Below are 26,095 nucleotides of genomic sequence, written 5' to 3' on the forward strand. Positions count from 1 at the left end.
ACAAATTTCCAACAGCATCAGTTACTTAAAATTTAAATAACAAAGTTAAGAGCAAGCAAAATTAAAGACAGGCGCCTGATCAAAAGGCCGGGAGCGGAAAGGCAGGGCCCAAGATCAATCAAGGCCCTGCTAAGATGCTCTGGGTCTGGATCTTCAAGACAAGGGTGACTGTGGTAGTGGCCACACCCAGGAGCAGTGGTTGGTTGAAGTGATTTTCCCAGCAGAAACTGGATCCCGGAATTCTCTGGGGGATTTTAGAATTCTTAATGACAGCACCTGTGGCTTACACTAATGACTTCTTTAGGGTGAATATATCAGAGGCTCACCAGTTTTTATTTATTTATTTATTCATACCCCCCTCCCCCCTCACTGAGGACAAATTGCAAAACTTAGTTTGGGAGTGCAGAGGCAAGTACTGTGCCCCCCTCCCCCTCACGGCTATTATGTATAGTTAAAGAAATGGTGTGGGGAAAGGCGGATCCAAACCAGGCCCCTGTGATTCTTGCAAACTTAGTTCTCAGCCACTGCTGTGTGGTAGAGGGGAATGAGAGTTCCACAGGGCTCAGTCTTATCTCCCCGCGCTGTTTAATCTCTGTGTAAAGCCCTTAGAAGAAGTCATTCGTGGTTTTGGAGTATGCTGTCAACGATATACCAGGGACACCCAGTTCTGGATTTGTTTATCTAGCCCTCTCGGCAGTGCTGTGGAGGTCCTGAGCCACTGCCTGGCCATTCTAGCTAAATGGCTGAGCACGAACAAGCTGAAACTGAATCCTGGTTTGACAGAGGTGATGCTGGTTGGTGTCTTGAAGGACACTGAGCTTCCCACGTTTGACGACGTCCGGCTGGCATTTATTAATTCCTTTAAGAATTTAAGGGATCCAGGTGCTTCTCTTCACCTGTAAAACCCTTAATGGCCTTGAACCAACTGTTTGTAGGACCCTCTTCCCCGCTGTGGTCAACCATGACAGCTTTGCTTATCTAAGCCGAACCTGAGCCAGCATGGTGTAGGGGCTAGGAGTGGTAGATTCTAATGGAGAACTGAGTTTGATTCTCCACTCCTTCACATGAGTGGCCAACTCGAATCTGATAAACTGGGTTTGTTTCCCCTCTCCTCCACATGAAGCCTGCTGGGTGACCTTGGACCAGTCACAGTTCTTTCAGAATTTTGTCAGTACTACCTACATCACAAGGGTTCTGTTTGTTTGTTTGTTTGTTTATTACGTAGATTTATACCTCGCCCTGTCCCCGAAGGGCTCAGGGCAGCAACAACAATAAAAACTATTACAATAAAACAGAAACAATCTTAATAAATAATTTAAAACAGTATAGGAGCTCAAAAACGGAGGGGAGGGGAGGGGAAGACAATTGTAAGTTGCTTTGAAACTCATTAAAGGTAGAGAAAAGCAGACTATCAATCCAAACACTTCCTCTTCTTCCTTCTGAATGTGCAAATAGGTAACTTCATGCGCATTCTGTGACAACTCCCTTATTGTGGAATGGCCTGTCTGAGTATGTCTGAAAGGCTCCCACTCTGTTGTCGTTCCACAGAATGTGCAAATGGGAATGGTCAAGAAGACATTTTTTATAAAGACCGTAGAGTAATGGAATGGTTCAGGAAGGCACTTTTATAAGGGAATGAGGTTGGAGTTTCACTGTTTATTGTATGCATCATCTTGGGTGTTTTTTTTTTACAGCATTTGTCTTTTGCCTTTGTAATTCGTTTTCGACACTGCTTGTGGTATGTTAGACTGTTTCTGTTTGCATTGTTTCCTAATTCTGTAATCCTTGTCCTGCTGCATTGTTTATTGGATGTCGTCTAGTATCTGATTGCATTGTTTTTATATGTTATAATCTGTCTTGAGTCTCAGGGCCAAATATATGTGCATATCAAGTAATAGCACACCCCCCATCACTCTTTCAGCTCGGGGAGGGGACTGGAGGCTTTTCAAAGTGGGCCATATAGGGTGGATATTTTTTTCCTGGTCCCAAGTTCAGAAATAGATCTATGATTTTTATATTATATTGTGAGATGCCTTGAGCTGGTGTCTGCAGCAACGATGCGTACGTTTCTTTCTAAATAAATGTCACGCCTCCACCTGCGCTATTGGGGAAATACAACCTGTCCTCTCAGCAAAGGTTCTGGTTCATGCACTGGTCATTTCCCATCTTGACAATTCATCCTCTTCTTAGTGGCTGCTGCTTCTCTGCTGTCTCCTTTATTACCTAGAGCTCTGCTGCTGAAATTGTTCACCTCTAATCTCCTGGATCCTGCGGGGTGTCTCCATAAATCTCCACAATAGTTTCCTGCCTGCTCCTTTATCTAGCACAAAAACTTTCTTTACCTACAGAGGCCTTCAGTGAACTTGCCTTCTTTGCTGAGGTCTCTGACCTTTAATACCCGTGCCCATCTGAAGACCTCCTTTTCCCCAGAAACAACTGTTCTTACTTTCTCTCATGCTTTGAATTGCGTTGCTGAACATCTACACAATGCCACCATTCTTTCCTCAGAGCCCTCTGCAGAATTCACCTTTTTCATGAGTCCTCTCAGTGCCATCTTTTGCCACAGTCCCTTAGCCCCTAATGAAACAAAGCCCAAATAAAATACAACTAGCCAGTCCTTTTCCTGCTTGTCTTTCTCCTCTCCAACCTCCCAACAACAGTATTTGCAACAATAGTGTTTCGAAATTTAAATTGTCTTTGAAACCAGTTTTCCTCCCTGCTGTATCTTTTTTGGTGAATGGCTGATGGGGAGGAGTAGGGAATCAAACCCAGTTCTCCAGATTAAAGACCACCCCTCTTAACCACTTTGTCACTCTGGCTGGAACCTCTTTTCCTCTTGTGCTGTAGTTCCACTGTCTCGTTTTATGTTTGAATGAAGGTTCTTACTATTCTACTAAAAATATGCAAACTTTGCAGAAATTTTGGAACACTTTTGCACAGGTGGGATGTAGAGGATTGATGTGATGATGGGAAGAGCCATGCGCACAAGAGGGGAGAATTTTGGGTTGGCATCATAATTTCTTATAGCTATAGAGAGCCACTCTCTACCTGTCCTGCTCCCAGGATTCCCAACAGGTATGAGCTGTTGGCAAACCAGCATCCATAGACTAGCTTTAGAAAAGTTTAGTGGAACATTCTGAAATATTTCTGTTGGATTTCTCCACTCCCCCAAGGAAACGGAGATCCCAATCCAGTTTGGGCAAGATTACTTATAAGACATCTAAGAACACACCAGCAAAATATTGTGATTTGAGTGTCACATATTAAGTTCCGCTTTCCTGTACACCAGTAACTTGCTGGAGGAACCACAGTAGGCTCGTTATAGATTTTTCTTCACGTGACAATAGAACTGTGAACAAAGTACTCACCTGTGTCTTGTGTCATAATTCACCAGCCAAGATAGCACAATTAAGTCCAGAGTGGTTAGTGGTCAGAGTGGTGGAGTAAGATCTGGAAGACCCAGGTTCAAATTCCCACTCCACCACAAAAGCTTGCTGAGTGACCTACCTCACAGGATTGTTGTGAGGATATAATGGAGGGGAAGAGCATTGTGTAAGCTGCTTCATGTCCCTATTATGGAGAGAGGTGGGGCATAAATAAAGCCAGTGTGTTTGGCTTGTAGCGAATAGCAGTGGCGGACTGCCACCTTTCCCCTTGTAGTTCTCTTCCAGCCAAGTTCCTGTTCTGTTCCACAAACAGACAGCTAAACTGGTAAATTAAATTTGTTCTTAACAAATTTTGTGTGTCTGAAAACAGCGCCACCAACATATTGTCAGGAGAAAATGTTTGGCAGCGTTTGCACCTTCCCTTGGCTTGCTAAGATCCATAAAGCAATATCCAAGATGTGCAATGCTTTCCTTCTTGCTCCTCTCGCACTCTACCAACATAGGGATAACAGTCTTGCTCCCTTGTTTAGTTTAACATCTTAACCACTGCACTACACTGACTCTTATGCAACAGACATACATAATAACCATAATTAAAACTATTAAAACCTCAGTTGATAAACCCAATATCTTATATCTGACCCATTAAAAATGGAGCATTAAAATCTGCATTAAAATCAATGATGACCCTAAAGAGAAACCTGGGGGTACAACAGTTAGCAGCAGCCCTGGTGATAACAGGGAGGGATGACAAGAGATGGGGTAGGAGAATGTCCCACAATCCTGGCCTGTATATGGTGATACTTATATAAACCGTTGGTGTCCTCAGCTGTAGACCTGGTGGTTCATCCCAGTTTTGCAGGCCCAATGAAAATGACCTGGTCTGTAACCTTATTGAGGGGAACCGGCGTTGAGTCAAGGGAACCTCCTTGATCCTGCTTTTTAAAAAAAATCTGTTTTGTATCTTTGACACTTGAGGAGTCCTAAGAACTGGAACGTTTATTATGGCAGAACTTACTTCAGCAAAAGTATGAAATGAGCCAGTGGTGGGATTCAAATAATTTAACAACCGGTTGTTTACAAGCGCCATTTTAACAATTGGTTCTACAGAACTGGTGCGAACTGGCTGAATCCCACCACTGAAGTGAGCCCTTGGCTGGAAGGCCTCTGTTGGACTGGGAAGCAGAGATTACAAGATGAGGTTAAAGGGCGATGAAGTGTAAGCAATCTCTCATAATTCCTGGCTAGAATAAAGTAATTACTTGCCTAATTGTAATAAATTGCCAAATGGAGACTTTTTGTAAGATAATGTGCTTTAAGTTTGCTTCCCCAAATACTGGGCGTCCCAGTCTTTAAAATAATTCGGTAGGAGAGACTCACTCCCAACATAGAAATGCTACATTCCCTCCCCCCCCCACCCCCACTACCTCTCCTCCTGCTGTGAGGGTGAAGAAAGGGTCAGGCCACTGAGCAGGGGTACTTTTCTTTCAAAGGGATCATTGTAGTACAGAACTTTGTCCTGGAAGCAGCACATGGGATGGTTTCCCTGTAGAAGGAGAGAGATGAAGGACAGCCCAACATGGAACTTTTCAAAGTTCTGAAGAAAGCGCATGAAGATGTTTTGTTTCCAGGAAAGGAGGAAATTAATTCTACAACTACAGGCCGGTTGCACATGCATAGAAGTGCGTGTGTGTGTGTGGTGTGTGTGTCTGTCTGTTCACCTGTAGGCACATCATCTTGCTGTGAGTTTTATTTTTGCAAGTCTGGATATACCCAGGCAATGGCATACGAATAACTGGGGGTCAGCCTGTGTGGGATGGAGTGTGGGGTGCCTTAGATATCTTTGGGAATGATGAAATACAGATGTTCTGAATAAATTGCAGTTGTACAGAATGAAGGCTTAAATTTGATGGGTAGGAAGAGCCATTATTTTAACATTTGCTGCTTATTCCCTCACTCTGTAGTTTGGGGGGGGGGGGGCAAAAATACATGGTGCTTGTGCATTTGCAGTATTTTTTTTCGCCCATTCTGTGGACCATAACAAATGTCCCTTGTTTCAGAACATTGAAACTGGAGAAAAAATATACCAGATTGCTGACATGCTGTGTGTTTAATTTTTTTTTCTTGGCAACCTATCGAGGTGTGTGTTGCTTTCCAGACTTCTGTAAGAAATGGCAGACTCATTGAGTCGTCAGTCTGTGTGGTACAGGGTAAGACCCAGATGCACCCCAAGGAAAGACTACACCTTTGGGCCACTGTAGTAAATTGATAGTACAGAATGTGCCATGAAGCAAGGATAAAATGTTCTATCTCTAGATGATGCAGAATTGGCAGCATTTTTTTTGTTAATGGCAACGCCACAAAGGCTGCCTGCCATCAGAACAATGTTGAGTGTTTCCTCTTATGACTAACAGTGGCACCCCAAGCAGAGTTAAACCTTCCAAGTCCATGGAAGTCATTGGCCTGCAAAGAATGTAATTCTGAGTAAGATGGCACTATAAACCTGAAAGCAGAAAAATTTAATCCAATTGATTCATGTGTCTTCACCAGTTAATTTGGCGTAACATCATGTATGTTCAGTTCCACCTTGGTCTCACAGGGTTGCATTAAATAATGTATGACAGGGCCACCACAGGGTAGGTAAATCTTTCAACATACTTTGGGGATCCCCGTGGATGCAGAAAAATGAAATCCTCAGTGGTTTGCTACATCTGCACAAAATGTAAAAAAAACCCAAACCCTTTTAACATTAGGCTTCATCTGGAAGATATATGATTAGTTTGAGGGGGGAGCATGTGACCCAAGAGGGTTGAGGGGAGAAGGAAAATAGGGCACTGGGATAGCTGTGTAGGGAAAAGTGGTTGAGGTGGGAAACATGCGACAAGAGTTGGGTTTTGGAGGGGACGAAAAAAGCTCGGAAACAAGAGGATCGGAGGTGGAATTTCCTCTCCCCCATGAGTTCTAGTGGTTCCCCTTTTTGTCAGTAATGAATATTAACCTACTGTCCACATTTCTGGTAATAAACTAGTCTTTTTCCAAATAAACATTGCTGTGCCTCTTCCCTACCCACTGTCCCCAGCAATAGCATTTGGGGATGATTCTATCTCTGTTGTGTTAAGAGAAGCCCTGCCCATAAGACAAACAACTGGAGCTGGTGTTATTTCTCCGTCCCCCAATTTCTCTTATTTTGTAGCCAGAAAAGGGAATAGATCCAGAGCTGATGCCGCTTGTGCTTGGCGAGAGGTGATTGGCCTGGGATGTCTGCCTGTCAGGAACCTTGATGGTTGTCCATACTCCAGCCAGCCTCCCAGTCTGCCGCTAAAATGTCCATCTTAAAAGAGAAATCTAAAAAATATAAAGAATTAAAAATATGAGTATCAGAAATTCCCTGTGTGCATCTTTGTAAGCTTCTTTGAGGCTGTCTCAGGGGTACAGAGACTTTCTTTGGGACTGACTCTTTAAAACCTGTGTTTATTTCCACAGATTACCTTGCTAACCATGGACGATTGAGTGAGTCTGAGGCAAGACGCAAATTCTGGCAAATCCTCTCTGCCGTCGAATACTGTCACAGCCGGAAGATTGTGCACCGGGACCTCAAAGCTGAAAACCTTCTGCTTGATAACAACATGAATATCAAAATAGCAGGTAGCCGGATCCCCCCCCCCCTTTTGTACAGCTGCCTGTGGTGTAAATCCTTTTCTCTTCCAGATGACCTTTGTTAATTTCCTGTGGTAACTCAAGGGGGAAGAGGAAAGGCAGAAAGTCTTGCCTGCCTTCTCCCTTTGCATTGTGGGTAATGTAGGATGTTGCTATTAAATTTGTGCTAAAAATATCCTTGCTTGTACTTCTTTCACTCTTTGGGAAAACGGCATTAATTAGCGGAGTTTCTTATTAATTTTTTGGTAGTGTCATGACAACTCACTAGCACTGCCAGATGTGCAGGTTACAATCAGATTCATCAAATAACTCTTCAGAATAAGGAAAAGCTCAAAATGGAAACTTTCTGGGTTATTTTAGCATGCTTGATTTAATTTTAATTACAAATTTAGACACAGCAGATGTTCCTTGCAACAGGATAATTTTCTCTTGCCTCCATGTTTTGCTAAGACTTGCATTGCCAGGCCAGAATTTCAACAACGAGGGACACTCTAGAGCAGGCTACTTTGGAGCTTCTGTAGTGCTTTGGAATCCCTGGAATAAAAGATGGATGATAACCTTTCCAGATGGTGTTTAGTTTCAAGGCAGAGGGAAGAATGAGTTGTCTAAGACTTCTTAGCATCTGGTACATCAGGAGAGCAGTTGTGACAGAAAGAGCCTCTCTGTACCAAAAAGAAAGTGTGAAGTCAAGGGAACTTTTCAGAATGAAATGATGTGAAGCTGAGTCACTTGGCAAGATGCGCAGTGCTGGCATCGAGCATTCAGTCCTGCAGATGGAAGAGCAAGATCACCCTTATCAATTCTCTTAATCTCTTCTGAATTCTGTGTGTGTGTGTGTATGTGTGTGTTACAGCCGTTCACATCCTCGTTCAGATCTTGCAAACAAAAGGCCGAGGCTTCCTTGATTGAGTCAGTCCACACACACAAATTCAACAGAGTCCATAGAGGCTGAGACTTCCCACTTCTTGTGTCTGCTAATGGAGCTCCCTTTGCATCTCCTTCAAACTTCTAAGCCAGTAAATGCTTTGCAACACATGTTGGGCAAGCCAATAGACTTTTAGCATTGATTTAGCAATGTTGTTTAGTAAAATGTGAATACTAACAAAAGTTAGGCACACTAATCTTAATAGTAAAAGTTTCTTGGCCGAAGCGGCAACTCACGTTCTTCATTTATGGATGGTTAGAAAGATTTCTGGAAGAGGAAGCAGATAGCTTGGTGTTTTGTCCTACTTCTGAAGGAAATGGATCACTTGTATTATTTTATAATAGAACATTAGGTTGAATTGTGCTGTTTTTCCCCTTTCCCATGACAAATGGAAGTTTGCATAGTAAAGCAGAAGTGAGGAAAGGGGGAAGTGTTAAGTTTCTTCTGGGTGGTTGTTACTTACATTATCTAGTTTGTTGTGCTAAGAAGAGTTACCAGAGGACCCAGATGTCCTTTTGAGAACTTTTTGTGGCTGTAAAGAAATAATGGAAAAATTACAGAACAAAAATGCGTATAACTTCTATGTATTAAGCAAGGTTCTGCATTTGGCACTGGGCAGTGTTGGTGACAGGAACTCCCCCCAGCATTAGATTATTAATCACATGGGGTCCTCCTAGTACCATTATCTCAAAGACACATCAGAGTACCTTGAGAATTAAGTTGGTGCAATTTTGTGGCAGTTCTTGAGAATCTCATGTGTCCAGTGATGGTATTTATGCTCAGTTCTTTTTGCAACTGTTAGCATGAGTGGCACTCCCTCTACTTTGGAGCAGCTCAGCTTCAATAGATTTTTAAACCTTTATTGGTCTGCATATCCTTCAAGATGGCTTCACCATTGTCATTGAACCCCATTATTAGGAAGAGATAACCTAAATGCCTCCTAGCTTGTTCTGAAGTTCTGTTGCGTTCCCAACAGTGGCTAGCAGAGGTTTCCAGGAAGTGCATAACAAGGCACAAAGGTCCTCTGCAACTGGTATTTTGACAGCCCACTCCAGACCTGGCTGGAGGTCAGGAACGGTGCTGCTCCTGTGCTACCCTGCCTCTCCAAAGGGCTTTCCCATGGAAAGGGGAAGCCCAAAAAGTTAAAAAAAGAGACTCATCTCTAAACCCCTATAGGCAAGAATAGATCTGTGTCACAGTTGCCTTCTGCTTAGATTATGCAGTTTTTTGAGAATCTCGTGAAGGTCTCTGTCAATAGTTCACTCTTTAGTGCGCTGTTTAAGTGGCAAGGCACCACACTTTTATTCTGCTGGGGAAGGAAAGAAACCGCTTTTCTTTTTCACTGTAACACTTTTGAGCCTAAATAGATGCTCTTGTCCATTCCCGCAAACACCCTGTTCCCTCTGGCCATTATGAATGCCAGGAGCATTAACCCTGGCAGAGAGAGTCATTTGAAGATCAGCTGGAGTTCTTGGTGATCTGGTTGCAGAGTTAAGTCACGCAAAAGAAAGCAGGAGACCGCTATTTTGAAAGGAAGGCCTGGCAGCCTTTTCTGCCGGTGGACAGCATAATATGCATTGACGTCAGAACTGGGCGATCAGTGATCAGCGTTCAGTTCCTGGTTTGTTTCTGTGACACCTGTACCTTTCCTTTTATCTGCCCAGCGGCTGTCCTGCTCACGTTACCAAACAACAACAGATCCCCAAAGCTTTCCTCTGAAGCTGAGAAACTTGACTTGTGTTAAAACGATCCCCCTTTTGAACAGTTTTCTGTTTCCCACAAGAGGCTTTTCAGAGGTGAGGACTGGAGAGACTCTGGTTTTAAATAGTAGGGCACATTTTGGAGGCAAACGGGGTCACTTCTTTGTCTTTTAAGTGAGACTTTGCTTAATGTTGTTTTCCTTCATGGACTACTTAGAAGTCTGAGAAATAGTTGGAGGGATGGTTTTCATTATGAACCTGAAAGGTAAAGTTCAGGAAAGAACGTGTAAGTAGCCAGCTTCAAAATTGAGCACGATTGCATTTCTAACGTGCCCATGCAGGTGAAGATGCCTGCTGATATTTGCTGGATATCAGTTACATTCATGCTGATTAGACCTCAGGAAGCAACAAGGTTCCTTGTTAATGATATGCTGCATTCATGGGATATGAAATCACCAAGTTGCAATAGATCCCCCTTGATCTTGGTTGTAGAAGCATGGTGGAAGGTGGGGCTTGTCTAATGGCAGTGCAGGTACCATGTGCAAGACCTACATCCCTTGACTGGCAGGAGATACACTCAGAGTTCTTGGTGGCAGTTGGTGGTGATGTAGCTTGTTAAGGGCATCTTTTGGGAGTGAGGAGAAGGGGCATATCACCGGTTGGAAACTTGAGGTGGAAGCAGGGCTTTTCTTAACCTCCTGAGGCCCAACCAGAAAGACCAGGGAAGAGCTTGCAAGCCTGTTCCTTCCCAGTAATCATCAGCCTGTTCAGATCCAGGGCTCATCTGATCCAGGGCTCATCAAACTTCATCCAAGCCCCCCTGTAAAATTTTGTCATGTCTTTTGCTGTTCTTCAGATACAAATGGGACTTATCTGTCTTATAATACCAGGGCAAAGGGGAGGGGGGGTACCTGCCAGACTGCCTCCCCCCAAAGAGTATTACACTTGTCCAGTAACAACTTACTGGTGATCCCTGGCCCAAAGACTTGTCCATCTGTCCTCAGTCTCTGGCCTTGGCCTGGTGGAATGCTCTGTCTAATGAGACCAGGTCTCTATGAGAAGTGTCACAGTTCTGCAGGGCCTGGCGTGGCCCCCTGAAGTCCAGTCTTCATCACCCAGGTGGTCGGCAGTTTGCAAAGTACACAAAGCGTGCACACCCTTCTGCGTTTGTAATAAATAACATCCTGACGTTCCTCATGTGGCATTAAAGTAAAGCTAAAGAAAACAGTGTGCAAGCTAAGGGGGTGTGGCTCTATACAAGTCTGGTTTTTATTGACAGCTGTTAATGTCTAGCTTGTAGAAGGAAAAACATCTTGACACAGAGGCATCACAATAATACTTTTTAAAAAGAAAAGAATGATTGGCTCAGTCTAGGACTTTTCAGCTTGTATTACTTTAATGCAGGTTATGTGGGGGTCACATGTAAGCTTAGTGGAATGTATGCACCTTGGTACAGCTGGTATATATCCAAAACCAGGAGGGTGTGGGTGGAAGAGACCATATCGAGCCCAAATAGGATTTAATAATCTGCAAGTAAGGACTGTTCCATTGCTCCATCCAAAGCTAGTCTCCCCATGTATTTAGCCTACATACTTGTGTGGGCAGGGCTAAGAGCACTTGGACATTTGTAGTCATCTTCTAATTTATTTGGGAATAAAATCTGCCTTCTCCAGATTTATACCTTTTAGCAGCAGTGCTGCAGAGATAATTTTAGCAGGTGCAGTTTGCTATGGAAGGGTGAGAGATGCTCATCCTATCAAAATTCTCTTATTTACTAAATTGTTGTGGCCCTGATTGCTGACAGGGTCTTGCTAGCTTGAATGGCTCTTCCCTGCACTGAAACTTACCCCCCCTCTCCAGTTCTTGCATTTCCCTGTAAGAGAGCACCCTCATAGATCTACGAAGGTTCAAGATGAAGACTGAACCCTTCTAAGCTCCCCTCATGAAACAGAGGCAAACTTGGGATGTAGGATTTCCTTTCCAGAATTTCTTCCCCTCCTCAAATGGAAGAAGAGGGGCCAAGGCTAATACTTCAGAGGAAAAGAATCACATGTTCAGAGATGGTGACACTTGGAGAGTTGTTGTTGTTGTTGTTGTAATTTGACACGCAGCATTGCCTAGCAGGCATTCCCTGACTGCAAGCTTTTGTAATCTTACCTTAGCAAAAGTATGCAGGATCTGATTGGGAAATTTCCCAAGGACGACACTTTAGAAGGCTGGTTAGTTCACACTGAACGGTTGTTGCCTGCCTGAGAGGTGGCGGTTGACATTTCTGCTGGAGTGGCAGAATTTAAGGTATTTGTAGGAGAAGACGGGTACCTGCACACAAGTCAAGGTGGAAAGGAACTACTTTGCCTCTTCTAAGGTTTGCTTATATGAAGTGCTGAAAAGGTTTCTAGAGGGTCACGATAGATTCTGTCTGTCAGCAACAAAAGTGTAGGTTAAATTGGAACACTGTTGAATGCTGCAGTTCCTGTTGGGGGCGGGAACGAGCCAAAGGAAGTAGTCATATGTTGATGTAAAAGGAGAACACCGTTTGTTTTGTTTTTTGTTCTCCTTTGAACTACAGTCATTTCAAAGTTGGAAGAGACTTCAAAGTAAATTAACCCATTTGTGCCACTAAGAAGACCAATTTGTTTGGAATGATTTTTGCTGGCAGAGTGTGACTCCCCTCCCCCACGACAACCCACAGTGTCTTGGAAATGCTTCTCTTGGCTGCAGCAGGAAGGGGAAGGTGAGAAAGTCACACTCGAGCTGAAAACATCCTTCCTCCTTGTGGTGAATCCAGCCCCAGCATCTTTAGATCAACAGATATTTTACTATAACATCTTCCACTTCGCAACAGACTTTTGCAATTGACTGTGGCCTTTCTTCCATCTTAAAAACCTTTCCTTGCCTGTCTACTAAATCTTTGCCACTTGACCTTAAACTATGACAGTATCATTGATAACAGCCCAGAAAACAAGCAGCTGATACAGTGAACACCGTGTAGTGGTTAAGAGCAGCGAACTCTAATCTGGTTTGATTCCCCACTTCTCTGCATGAAGCCTGGCTGGGTGACCTTGGGCTGGGCACAGTTCTCTCAACCGCACCTACATCACAAGGTGCCTGTTGTAACGGGTGGGGAAAGGTGACGGTAAACCACTTTGAGACACCTTTCTGTAGAGAAGAAGCAAAGTATAAAAACGAACTCTTCTTTTTGAACAAATTATCAGAAATCGTTGCTTGTGAAAACCATATCACCAAAGATGGTAAAATCAATTAGGTTGTGTTTCAGACAGATTTGGGGGATATTTCATAGACTATGTCAAGCTGTAGACCTTCTTAAATTCAAGGTCCCTTGGCAGGCTCCATTTGAATATATAAATCTAGTAAGTCAGAACTGCATATAGTGAACCAGGAACCAATTCCAGGTTTCTTTTTTGTAGCATAAAGTCATGTGAGGTGAACTTGGAGTCCCTTGTGCAATGTAGCACCACACGCCGCCACCGGGGCAAAGTGGAGCCTCCGTGATGGGCCGGTCACTGTCTTCTGACTGCGATGTTTGTCATTTCTGCTATTTGCCGATCTCTGCCACATGGCACTCACATGCTTCTGAACTATGGGAGGTACAGCTAAGCCAGCACTCTGTTTTCAAATACCTGGGAGGCTGAGTTTCACAACGTCCCTCAAACCACGCAAAAGGTTTGACTTGTTAATGTGATGTATTGTTCTCTTTGAAAGCACAGCTGGGAACCGGTGCTGTGCCGAAGAGCTGTCAGGGCAGTTACTTAGAAAGGCCATTAACTGATAGCTGAGCACCATGCTATGCTAATAGGAAGCATGAATGAGATTGTGCTGTGCAGATCTTATTTTACCTGGGTTGTGCAAAAGGTGTATGTTAGACTCTTTTGACAGCTGCATTTGATAGAAGGAAGTGCTGAGCAAGAAACACGCACTCATGTGTCTCCTGAAGGCCTTAAAAGCATGGAAATGGTTCAGATCTGTGCCCCAGCACTCCTTCGTTTCCACCCTCTTGCTAGCTGTGGAGGTGACAATAAAGCTATAAAGGAATACCAACGGGGCTTTTGTTTTCTCTTCATTATACCTTCTTCACCAAGCAAGTTAATTGCTCACCCCCACCCACCCCCCTTTGCTTTTGAGCTATAATCTGTGACCTTTGAGCTCTGTTTTCTGTACAGATGACATTTTAGTAGCTGCGTGTGACTAGAGGACAGGGTGGCTTTGGCCACTTCTTGAGAACAGATCTGCCAAAACAGCAAACTGGGATTGGAGGCTGAGAACTGATCAGGATGGGCGTATGAGGGAAGCTTCCTGGTTGCGAATGTTGAATCCATGTTGAATGTTGAATCCTATAAAGTTAAGCACTCTAAAAAGTTCCCAGAAGGATGCAGAACAAGAAACCAAATTATAGCTGTTCAGGATTCTTGAGATCTGGACTAAAACAATATTTCAAATTCTGAGGTGCTATCAAAGGCATCACTAAGTTTTCCCGTGCTTCCCATGGGAGCAAAACAAGTACCCATTGGTGGTAGTGTGTAGATGGAATGCAGATGACCTTGTTTGCAAGACAGCCTCATGTGGGGGGAAATGGAAGAACACAGGGTGTTTACAACACATCTGCCTGGTTACTGAATTGTACTCAGGACTGACGGCTCCTCATGCATCCTTCAAGTGCAGAGTGGAGACCTGGGAGCTACGATCGTAACCAAAACCCCTGGTTCTCCTTGAGTGGTGTTGGTGGTGGCAAGTGCAGTCAAGTCACAGGCGACTAGGGCGACCCTGTTCAGTTTCCAAGGCCAGAGACATTCAGAGGTGACTTGCCATGGCCTGTCTCTGCGTAGCAACCCTGGGCTTCTTTGATGGTCTTCTATCCAAGTGCTAATCAGGGCCAATCCCACTTAACTCCCAAGACCCAAAAAAATCAGACTGGACTGAGCCATCCAGGTTGGGGTGAAGAGATGAGTTCCCCTCCTAAAATGGGTCTGTAGCAGGAAGGAGATATAATGTGTCTTGCTTCTGTAATAACATTACACATTTGAAAATTTGTACAACTTTCTCTGAATGATCCGGCAAATACACTAAGGAGGTCTTAATCTTAGTATTGTGTATGTGCGTGGACCAATTTCATTTAATTACTTACCATTAAATTATATTGTCGAAGGCTTTCACGGCCAGAATCACTAGTTGTGGGTTCTCTGAAGATGCCAGTGACAGATGCAGGCGAAACATCAGGAGATGTGCTGCCCAGAAAACCCACAACGTCCTACCATTAAATTGTTGACCAGTAATGAACAATATGGCCCTGGGTTGGAAAACATAAGGAAGCTACATATTTTTTCCTTTTCCTCCCTCTGCAGATTTTGGGTTTGGAAATTTCTACAAAAGTGGCGAGCCTTTGACAACGTGGTGTGGAAGCCCCCCGTATGCTGCCCCCGAAGTCTTTGAAGGTCAACAGTATGAGGGTCCACAGCTTGATATTTGGGTATCTCAGTTTTTATTAAGTAAACTGTATTTTAGAAAACTGTCAACCAGCGGTTATATTTTCCCCCTTTTACTGGTATGTAGCTAAAGTTGGTTTTGCTTCTTCAGACATGTCATAGAATCCTGTAGCTATGAGATGAGAAACTGGAAACATTCCTTTAAAATCAGTATTTTTTTGTAAGACAGGAAGTAATTTGGCCTATCTGGAGAGCTGATCCTTTCCTCAGAACTCATGCTAGCATGAGCTCCACTCTTTATGCTGTGGCTTCGTGTGTTAATTCTTTCTACTTTCTTGGGTGTTCAAACCAAAGTTATGATCCCGAATTCTTCACAAGGCCTGAGGGGTTGTCTGAGTCATTAGTGCGTGGCTGCTCTCTACTGCCTTTCCCGCTTGAGCTGAGGGAACAGGCTGTTTGCCTAGAACCATTCTGCTGCCGGCAAGTTCCATGTGACTGAACTGGAATGTGTGGTGTGTTTCTTTCATTCTACTATAATGGAGAAGGACATGCAGGCTGACCAGAAAACTCACCTAGTGAATGGAGGAGACAAAATGTGCTGAGCCAGGGTCCTTGAACTCTTCAGTCCTCTTTCAGACACATCGTTTTTCATCCCCTTTTTAATAATTGGTTTTTTAATGTCACCTGGGATTAGCAAAGCATCCTCTGCACAGCTTTGCAGTCTGCCATAGGACTGGGTTTATGGAGTTGCCAAGGTGAACATCTCACAGGTGTACCTCTTGGCAGTTTCTGACCACAGTTTCCAGTTGCAGGAGTGCATTCACCAGTGAGGAAACCTCTCATGTAAAAAAAAAAAAAAGGTCCGTTCTGTCAGGTTTGCTGGGTTTGTGCCTAGCTGGTATTTTTCATATTCCTCATAGGTGGATTGTATGTTTGTTCCTATTCTTGGCATTGGCCCCGAGTTATCGTTTTCTTTAGAAAAAAGGCGAGGGTGTTAAAGACTGCAGTGTCTTCTGCTGCTGTGGGAAAAAAACATGTTTGTTTAACAAATAAATACTTCTCAAAGAAGAACCCCTCTTTTAATAAGGAAACAGTTTCCAACCCTATGGCACCTGCTGTCCTATAACTTCAAAATGAACTTGGTAGCATACCATGAACACACCCAAGGATTTAAAGGACTGAATGCTCTTGTGAGGTTGTGCCAGAACAACTGCAGAGCACCAGAATTTTTTTTCCAAAAATTACTGACTTGCTGCATGGCTAACAAAAATACCCCTCAGAACCTCACAAGAAAAGCACTTGCACTGAAATGTAAAGTTGTTTTTTTAACATGGGCTAGATTTGTTTTTTTTTACAAAACTAACCATTGTTCCAGGTGTGGGAGAGGGCACATCTCTGTGTTTTTCTTCTTACAGCAAATATGGGCAAGTACAACCACATTTATTGCAGTTCCAAGTCTGAGTGTTTTTTTTTTGTTTCCCATTAAACTTTTTGATCTGTCCTTGCAAGGTTATGTCTCTGTGGCATTAAATTGCTTGGCAGATTTTTTTGAAACTTCCACTTGATGCTGCTAGATTATACACATACGTTCAAATGAGAGCTTGGCAGTTGGTACGCTGGTGATACTTGGCCTTGTGAACTCGCCTTGTGAGAGGAGGGGAAAATAACTCTGATGGGCTTTGCATCCGACTATCATCTGAGGCTGTTATTCTGACCTTCAGAAGGATTTCTTCCCTGAAACCTTTACAAGTTGAGAGCAAGAGAGCATCAAACTGGAGTGTTCTGAGCAATGAGAATTCAAGGAAGCTTTGGGTGGGATTGGGGCTAGGATTAAGAAAACTTTATGCCTCTATTGAAAATGGCTTTGGTTTCATTGAGCGAAACTTGTTTTGCAGGCCAGTCTCCCTTGTCAGTCTAACCCAAGGTCCTACACAGCCGTAGAAAAATTTGTAGGATTTATCAGCTTAGATGGAGCGCGCCCATACCCAGTTAAGATGGTAGGGCTGCTGTAGATTTTTTAGGATGAGGGTTCTGTTAATAGCTCTAAGAGAGATTCACATTCTCCCACCACAGTGCTGAAGCGATGGGAAGAATTATACTTACTGAATACTTCCTTTAAGAGTTCTAGTTGGAAGAAGTCTTTCCCCAAAGGCAACACCAGTCCTGCAGTTTACTAAGATCTAGGTGCCACTTCTAGAGCTCTTTGGCTGATAAATTGGAGTCCAACAGCAACCATCAGCACTACAAACATGCAGATTGTTCCACTATTTTGTAACCAAGTTGGAAGCCACTCTGCTAGCCTGTAAACTGCTTAATCCCAGAATTAGTGGCTTTGTTCTTTTTCTTTAATGATCTCATCAGGTGAGCACCTGCCTGATGCTCCAAGAGGCACACTTTATCCATGATACCAAATTACTTCCATTCTGCCATGACTTGTGTCCTGATTGGGCCATGTACTGGGAGAGAGGAGGAAAGAGAGTGCTGCAGCTCACCACCCAACTTTCCCAGTCTTTCTGGTCACCAGGAAGCAGGGACCGTGCACCCGAAACCCACACATGCTTCAGGTCGTGTGCCACCAGCCTATTCCCTTGTGCTTGGAGACAGAACTGGAGAGGTGAACAGTTCTTCCCTCCTTCCACATACCTCCCTGTGCACATGCGCATATCCATGCAAGAGATGTTGTCTGGGAAAGGCAGTCAAGGCTAGGAGGAAGACAGGCTTTATTTAATTTAAATGCATACTTAGGTGGCGGTTTCAAAAATAACAAACCCTAACACAATCTGTTCCCTGGCGGACGCTCCTCTTTCAAGCTTGTGAACACTCCTCTTTTGAGCTCTGTGGGAAAATGGAACAAAAATGCTGTTCCAGTTCAGTCGGGTTCTAAAGCAGGCTGTTAAAGGCACCGCCTCTGCCCCAGAAGTTGGGCTCCAAGATGCTGTTTAAAGGACATCAGTGTGGGAATTCACACCTCAGCCAAATGAAGGAAATCAGACTCCATTGGCTGGAGGGTTGGTCTTTAGAGGAAGGATCCTAGTAAAATGGATAAAGCATCTCTGGTGAGCTTGCTCCCACAAGGAGAAATCACATAACTGGAGGAAAAGATGCAAACAATGGGACCAACTATTGGGGATGTGATTGTGACCGTGACAAACTTGTCACCTCATTTCTGCTGATAAATTCAGTGGCTGGGCTGGAACAAGCAGAAAACTGGCTTCTTGCAGGATAACCAGGGTTGAGGGGAAAGACCCAGGAAGCAAAAATTCATGGAGTTTGACATTTTGTTTAAAATTAGACTGGAGTCCCAGGATTGGAGATGCTTACAGTAATGTTTTGCAGACTTTGCTGTTCTGCATTACTCCTGTGGAATAAGCACTGGACAGGCATTGCTTGGATACTGAAATGCTCTGTGATGTAACATTTATTTTTTCATGTATCCCAGTTGTGTTTGATTAGCAAACTTTGGATGTTTCTTCAGAGGTAAATACAGAAAACGTTTTGTCTTCCAGAGCATGGGTGTAGTTCTTTACATCTTAGTCTGTGGAGCACTCCCTTTTGATGGACCAACTCTTCCCATCCTGAGGCAACGGGTCCTGGAAGGGAGATTCCGGATCCCTTATTTCATGTCAGAAGGTAATAACTGCATGCATTCTACTTTGACTTCCCTGGTTCATCCTGAAAGTTGTGGGTGGTGTAAGCCACTCCTAAAGAGCGATTCCTTCATTCCAAAGGGAGAAATTCAGGCTGAAATAGCAAGCCATGTCTCAAACGTGAAGAGCAGACATACAGAGAGTCCCTTGATATGCCTGAAATTACCTTTGGCACTCTCCTTTGTGAGTTCCCAGCATGCACAATGAAGTTGTGATCTGATTGCTCCGTTGTCCTGTCATATTAGCACATGATATTGTTGCATATGAAGCTGCCTACTGAATCCAGCCATTTGTCCATCACGGTTAGTAGTTCCTACTCAGATTGGCAGCAGCTCTCCAGAGTCTCTGGAACAGAAAGGTCTGTAATATTTCCTCCTACCTGGTCCTTTAAACTGAAGAAGAAGAAGAGTGTTGGATTTATACCCCCTGTTTCTCTCCTGTAAGGAGACTCAAGGCAGCTTACAAACTTGTTCCCTTCCTCTCCCCACAACAGACACCCTTGAGAAGTAGTGGGACTGAGAGAGCTCTCAGAGAACTGTGACTAGCCCAGCAGGAATGTAGGAGTGGGGAAACAAATCTGGTTCACCAGATAAGACTCCACTGCTCAGGTGGAGGAACGGGGAATCAAACCTGGTTCTCCAGATGAGAATCCACCTGCTCTTAACCACTACACCATGCTGGACGCAGTGGGGATTGACCCGAGGATGTTCTGCATGCCGAGCAGATGCTCTGCCACTGAGCCACAATGTTCCCCTTCCCTACACACCTACTGTATTCCACACCGGACTTAAGTCTAAGACAGAGCAATAATGTAACTGCAGAATCTGCATTGAACGTTTTGTGAAGCCTAAGACTAAGATTGATCTGGCCAAGTGAAGCAGCCCTGATCCAAGCAGCATTCTCAGTACTTGGGACTAGTACTTATCTACTGCTTGGTATGCTCTAGAGAGTAGCTGGACTCCCTAAGTAGCAGAGCAAAGCTGTCCCACTTACATTGACTTTTAGTGCCACACTGAGAATTCAGACTGCTTAATTCGAATTGGTTTAAAAGGCTTTTCCTGTAATATCTATTGACTTAAAAAAAAAAACAGGAAGTGTTTCTCTGTGTGTGTTAGTTGAACATGTATATTCACTGCACAGGGCATGCTCATGACCTCTGCCTCGATCTGTTCCTCATTCTTAAGCATAAGCATAAGCATAAGCATAAGCATTTTATTGTCATTGTGCACGCACAACGAAATTTACAGCAGCATTCCTCGATGCACACAATTTCAGACTCATACAATTTCAGACTCATGCAATTTCAGACTCATACATCATCATCCTCCACCCATCCCTACATAGCCCCAAATACATCAATATGAAGCAGCGGAGTTTAGCATAGCCACAGCTCTTGATTTCTGTTTTGAGTGTTTGCCAGCCCCTTCTGATGTAGCCATGTTTCTGCTCCGCATTCACTGAAAACAAGAGGCCTTTTCATATTTAACATTTGCATCTGCCTATGATCTGAAAGTGTTTTTCTACTGTAGGAGTGGGGCATCTTGTGTAGGTGTGATCTCGACCAATTGCAGAGAGGCAGGAAATGATGAAATTCTTCCATGTACTTCCTGTGAGGTCTTGGGGTCACCTTCTTCAGTATTTTCCTGCCTCTGCAGAGAGCAGACGCGTTTTTTGGCTCTGGCAAAAAAACCCTATTCGTAGTCTGTTTGTGTCAGTCTGTGTTTGTCTGAAGTCCTTAGAGGGGTGAGTAAGCGCGATCCGGCTTGGGGAAGAGTAGTCTAGCCGCCGCTGAAAGCAACCGCTCAAATTAAAACAGTGACCCTAAGCAAACCAAATACAAAATTCTGGCCCAGAGTTGTCCTCTTTAAACATTGCATTGCTTTTCCATGGAGTCAAGAGGGATGGACTCCGGGGCCCAGGTCTGGGTGTTGTGCCATCCAAAGTAGAGTGATATCCTTCTACATTCCATTGAAGCCAATGGGTTTAGAAGGGTATAAAGGTCCTTCAGACCGTAGTGTTGGCCCTTAACTTATTGGCCAATTTCCCAGTGGGTCATTGATCCTGACCAGCAGCCGCAACAGGTGTTAGCTCGCTCATCACCTTCTCCTGCATTGCTTCTAGTCACAGCATCCTGACACTACAGGAGAAGGTCACAGGTGAGCAGATATCTCCTAGTGGGGAGAGCCTTTTAGCACACCTTGCTCCTGAGCTGAATCAGTAGTGTGATAGTTGTTCGAAAGCTTAGTCAGCAGTACTGAAAGACTCTTCTGTTGCTTCAAAGTAACTGTGGGTGGCCACTCAGCAATCTGTTGAAGCAGATAATGCTGGGCTTGGCTGTGCATCCAAGTTCTGATGACTGCTTCTCCATGCAGTAGCTACCATGTGGCATCTGGTTATCCAAATCCATCTTAATTTTAAAGGGGTGGGATTGATGGCGGGGCTGACAGCATTCTGAGTGCTGTAAGAACAAGGTACTCCTTGGAGAACTGCCTAGCACAGGGGTCGGGAACCCGCGGCTCGCGAGCCGCATGCGGCTCTTCCGCCGCTGTTCTGCGGTTCCATGAGCCGCCGGGGTCCTCTTCTCCCGCCCTGCAAAGGAGCAGGGCGGGCGCTTCATCCGCCCGGCGGCCGGCCAGGCCGAGCCGCCGGGATCCTCTTCTCCCGCCCTGCAAAGGAGCAGGGCGGGCGCTTCATCCGCCCGGCGGCCGGCCAGGCCGAGCCGCCGGGATCCTCTTCTCCCGCCCTGCAAAGGAGCAGGGCGGGCGCTTCATCCGCCCGGCGGCCGGCCAGGCCGAGCCGCCGGGATCCTCTTCTCCCGCCCTGCAATGGAGCAGGGCGGGCGCTTCATCCGCCCGGCAGCCGGCCAGGCCGAGCCGCCAGGATCCTCTTCTCCCGTCCTGCAAAGGAGCAGGGCGGGCGCTTCATTCGCCCGGCGGCCGGCCAGGCCGAGCCGCCGGGATCCTCTTCTCCCGCCCTGCAAAGGAGCAGGGCGGGCGCTTCATCCGCCCGGCGGCCGGCCAGGCCGAGCCGCCGGGGTCCTCTTCTCCCGCCCTGCAAAGGAGCAGGGCGGGCGCTTTCGCCGCGGGCTTTGTCTTCTGCCGTTCCGGCGGCCGGCCAGGCCGAGCCGCCGGACCCATCTACGCCTGCCCTGCAGGCGGGGGTGGTGGTGGTGGTGGTGAGCAGGCGGGGGGGCGCGAGCGGGTGGGGGGGTGAGCGGGGGAGGGTGAGCCAAATGGCTCTTTGAGGGGAAAAGGTTCCCGACCCCTGGCCTAGCAGCATGGTGCAAGATGCACTGTCCGAAATAACTGTTTCCTTGGATTTTTGTTTCTTGCCACCCACAAAGACCCTGTTTATGGCCAGGAAGTGTGCTTTTGGGGTGAAAGGCAGGATTCTCTGCACTGCAGCCATGGTCACGTCACTGTAGTTCTTCAAATACCTTGATCATCTGAGAAATATGGATATTTTCTTCCTAAGTTTATAGTTTTCATTTGTTCACATGTCTGTGCTTTTGTGCCCATCAGTTGTCCCCAGGGATGCCAAGAATTATTATTATTCCTTTTATCATGCCTGAAGCTAGAAATAATTGCGCTGTTCTCCATAATTGCACACCTGTGGGAGAAATGGATTTTGTACCTTGTACAAACTAAAGTCCTCAGCTTCAGGATTATGTTTATTTCTAGCAGGAACTTGCTTGGTGTCAAAATTAAGCTTCTTATTGTTAATGGCCTCTATCAATAAGTACTAAATGAGTAACTCTGTCAGTGGAATCACCATTTATCTAGGTCCCAGATTAGCTCACTCTCTTCCCTTTTTTGTCCATGCAGAGTGTGAGCATCTGATCCGGAGGATGCTGGTCCTAGACCCATCAAAAAGGCTGACAATTGCTCAAATTAAAGAGCACAAGTGGATGCTAATCGAGGTTCCGGTCCAGAGGCCTGCTCTTTACCCCCAGGGACAAGAGAATGAGCCTTCCATCGGAGAATACAATGAGCAGGTTTTGCGACTGATGCACAGCCTGGGAATAGACCAACAAAAAACCATTGAGGTAAAACCTCTTTTTTGGCACCCCCCCCACCCCACTCTCGTCATTCAGTATCGTCAAGTTTCACACAAGTGTACAAGACTTTAATGGAGTCTGTGCTTTTGAAACAGGAGGTTTGCTGTTTGATTTGAGGGGGCATGTTTTGGCATGTATGCTGCTAGTACATAACAAGAGGTGTTTAGCAGAGGGTATGTTTGCACTTCATCCCACGGTGTAGATTAGGTTGCTCATGTGCTGAGTTGGGGATTTCATAGCAGTTGCAGTCGAACACGTGGTCAGAGTGCAGGGGATATTCAGGGTTCAGAAGAGTGTTTCAACACCATTGACTCCGAACTGGTATTTTGTTTAAGTGTTTAGGTTCTCATCTATGTTTGAAAGCCTCACACACGCACGCACACGCACACCCCAGTCTTTGGCATTTTCACTATGTAATATGAATTGCAGCCAACATATTTTGGAACTTTTACAATTTTCTTCTTATTTTCAAAGCACGAAAACAGAATGCGATCCTTTAGGGAAGATATTGTTTTGGTTTACAAAAACCTTAACTGTGTGGCTCAACCTGGATGGGTAACAATGGGTAATATTTTCCCTGGAGAGGCAGATTAGAATAATCTAAGTAAGGGAAGTTTTGTATTGTCACAGCCAGAATCACTGAAGATGCCAGCCACAGACGCAGGTGAAACGTCAGGAGAAAATACTACTGAAACACGGCCATACAACCTGGAAAACCCACAACACCCAAGGGATTCTTTTTCATGGGCTTATGTTTGCAGTGCTGGTTTCCAATGTACTGGGGGAAATGAAAGAAACAAGACAGGAAATCAACTCTACTTACCCCACTTTTTTGTGTTTTCAAAGTGAGAAAACACTGTTCTTGGAAAAAGCAAGCAAGCAATTGTCTTTATTTTTTTATGTCTGCTAGGATTCCAAATCAAGCCTCTTACTAGAAATAAATGCTGAAATGCTCCCTGAGGAGTCTGTGTGATCACTTCCCCTAGAATTGCTGATATTTTTAGCCAGAATTAATATTCCTAGCCAGTTTTGTTTTTTTTGGGGGGGGGGGTGTGTCTTGGGCCTCTCTTTCCACAAAGCTCTATTTCCCATTGTTATTCAGGATTTGGGAGGTTGTCTTATAGCACTTCCCTGCTTTTGATGAGCAAGATGCCTGCTGAGAACTCACTGGCATACCCAGCTAATGGGGTAACCTCTGCAGCAGAGACATCCTCATAAGTCTGCTGTTCCTGGGGCCAATGAGCCCCCTCCCCAGGTGATCAGAGCTAAGCTGGACAGAATCAAGCCACCTTTTCCAAAAACACACAACAAGGCACTGGAAGGATTTTGCATGTCCTATGGAAGCAGGAAAAGCCACATGTATGTATATGAGGGAGGTGTTTTCATTAACCTTTCTGGCTTCTGTGAAATTTTCTTCTCAACCCAAATCCATGTGTCAGTTAGGACCCAAGACCGAAATGCAGTCCATCCACAGAAGTGTGGCCACTGTTTGTACCCTGTGCATGGTCGTGCTCTGGAGAGCAATGAAAGACATGGCTGCACTGACCTACATTGCTTTTGTCTCCCTTCAGTCCCTGCAGAACAAGAGCTACAACCACTTTGCTGCTATCTATTACTTGCTCATTGAGAGACTCAAGTCACATCGCAGCAGTTTCCCTGTGGATCAGCGGCTGGATTCCCGTCAGCGCCGACCAAGTACCATCGCTGAACAGACAGTCGCCAAGGTAACTGCCCCATTTTAGGCTGATCTGCCACTCACACTGCAGTCAGTCCCAGCAATAATTGTCTTCCAACCTGGGCCGGCGGTGTTCTGGAGAATCCTTTCTCCTCCCTGCATTTTCAGAATCTGAAGCTCTTGTCAATTGCCCCATGCAGGGGGTTTGTGTGTGACAGGTATCTGCTGTGACCCATTGTCCTGTATTTGAGAAGCAACTGAACTCAAGGGGTGGTCTGATGCATTTCCACTGAGCGTTGTTCTCCTGTGCTGCTAGGGGAGGGGGCAGCCTTGATAGTTTGTCGGAAGCTGAGCACTCCAGATGCAGCAAAAGTTGACTCAGAGCAACCAAAGACATCTGGTGTTTTTTGCCTTTTAAAAATAGCATGCTGTAGTGACTAAGAATGTCGTGCTATGAGTCAGGAAGTCTCTGGTTCGCATCTCCCCTCTGCCACTGAGTGCCCAGCTTAGACCATCCAGTGCCACCCACCCACCCCACCCGCAAGCCTCTGCACCCCTGCCTGCAGTGTGGGAATGACAATGCTGGCTTACCTTACGATACTGTGGTTACTATTATGATTGTGGGCCCCTTACAAATTGGGCCACATGCTTATTAATTATTCATGTGGCATTAAAGAGCCAGTGGCCTTTTCTGTAAATCGCAGTGGCCTCTGCTTTAAGGAGATGTGTGTGATTTTCCTGACATGCAGGTCACGGACAGTATTGAGCCCGAAGCTGTTGGGTGCGCTCCAGCCAGCATTAGCGCATTCATATACAAGCTGGTGGTTTGGAAAGCAGTCAGGCTGCGCAGTACTTTTGAAGCTAGTTGGTGAAACGTGCTGCTGTTATATTGCATTGGGGAACATTTGTCCTGTTGTTGCCACAGGCCCTGGGGGCCTGGCCTCAGATTCAAAAGCCCCGATGGAATTCCTGAAGTAGATGCCGCAGACCTTCACTGCTCCTCTGGAGCCTAACGTGAGATGGCCGTGGCCCTTGCTTTTCCTTTCAGCAAACAAAAAACCCCTTGACCTTTCAGCCCGTGGGAAGCAGCAGATCCCCAAATATTCTGAATTCTCCTGCTGCAATTTTTTAAAATTATTTTTGTGTGTGTGTAGCAATTGAGTGCCGTGTGCTTGGAGACAAGGGAGCAGCATCTGCCTGCGGGGTCAGAATGGCAAATGTTGCCGTGGCCGTCTCTGTGCTGGCAGGCGTCTGGCAGCCTGGGCTTCTTCTTTAATCAGCACGATGCCAGTTTAGTTAGCATTAAGCCAGCATGTACTTAAAATGGCAGTTTAAGAGCAAACGCGAGCCGTCGGAAAAACACATTCTTCTTTACGGCCTTTCATCTGGGCTGTGCATTCACAGCTGCAGCACAGAACATTCTGGAGCTCCAGTCAGGAGCCAACGAGGCAATTTCCCTCAGCAAAGAACATAGTGGTTGGAGCATTGGACTAATATCTAGGACATCCAGGTTCAAATTCCCACTCTGCCACGGAAACTCATTGGGTGACCTTGGGTCAATTAAACTCACTCATCCAAACCTACCTCACAGGATTGTTACAAAGATG

The 26,095-nt window shown here is 45.2% G+C and overlaps 1 protein-coding gene across 2 annotated transcripts in view; it reads left to right on the forward strand.

Moving 5' to 3' along the window:
* Positions 1-26,095, forward strand: part of SIK2 (salt inducible kinase 2) — a 71,930-nt gene that overhangs the window by 27,923 nt on the left and 17,912 nt on the right. For both annotated transcript variants that reach the window (XM_048512625.1, XM_048512626.1), the window contains exons 4-8: positions 6,870-7,031; positions 15,029-15,153; positions 18,616-18,739; positions 22,581-22,801; positions 24,385-24,537. In XM_048512625.1, the coding sequence (XP_048368582.1) occupies positions 6,870-7,031; positions 15,029-15,153; positions 18,616-18,739; positions 22,581-22,801; positions 24,385-24,537 (785 nt within the window). The remainder of the gene's footprint in view (positions 1-6,869; positions 7,032-15,028; positions 15,154-18,615; positions 18,740-22,580; positions 22,802-24,384; positions 24,538-26,095) is intronic.

The sequence above is a fragment of the Sphaerodactylus townsendi genome, linkage group LG12, assembly GCF_021028975.2.
Source record: "Sphaerodactylus townsendi isolate TG3544 linkage group LG12, MPM_Stown_v2.3, whole genome shotgun sequence".
Classification (NCBI taxonomy): Eukaryota; Metazoa; Chordata; class Lepidosauria; order Squamata; family Sphaerodactylidae; genus Sphaerodactylus; species Sphaerodactylus townsendi.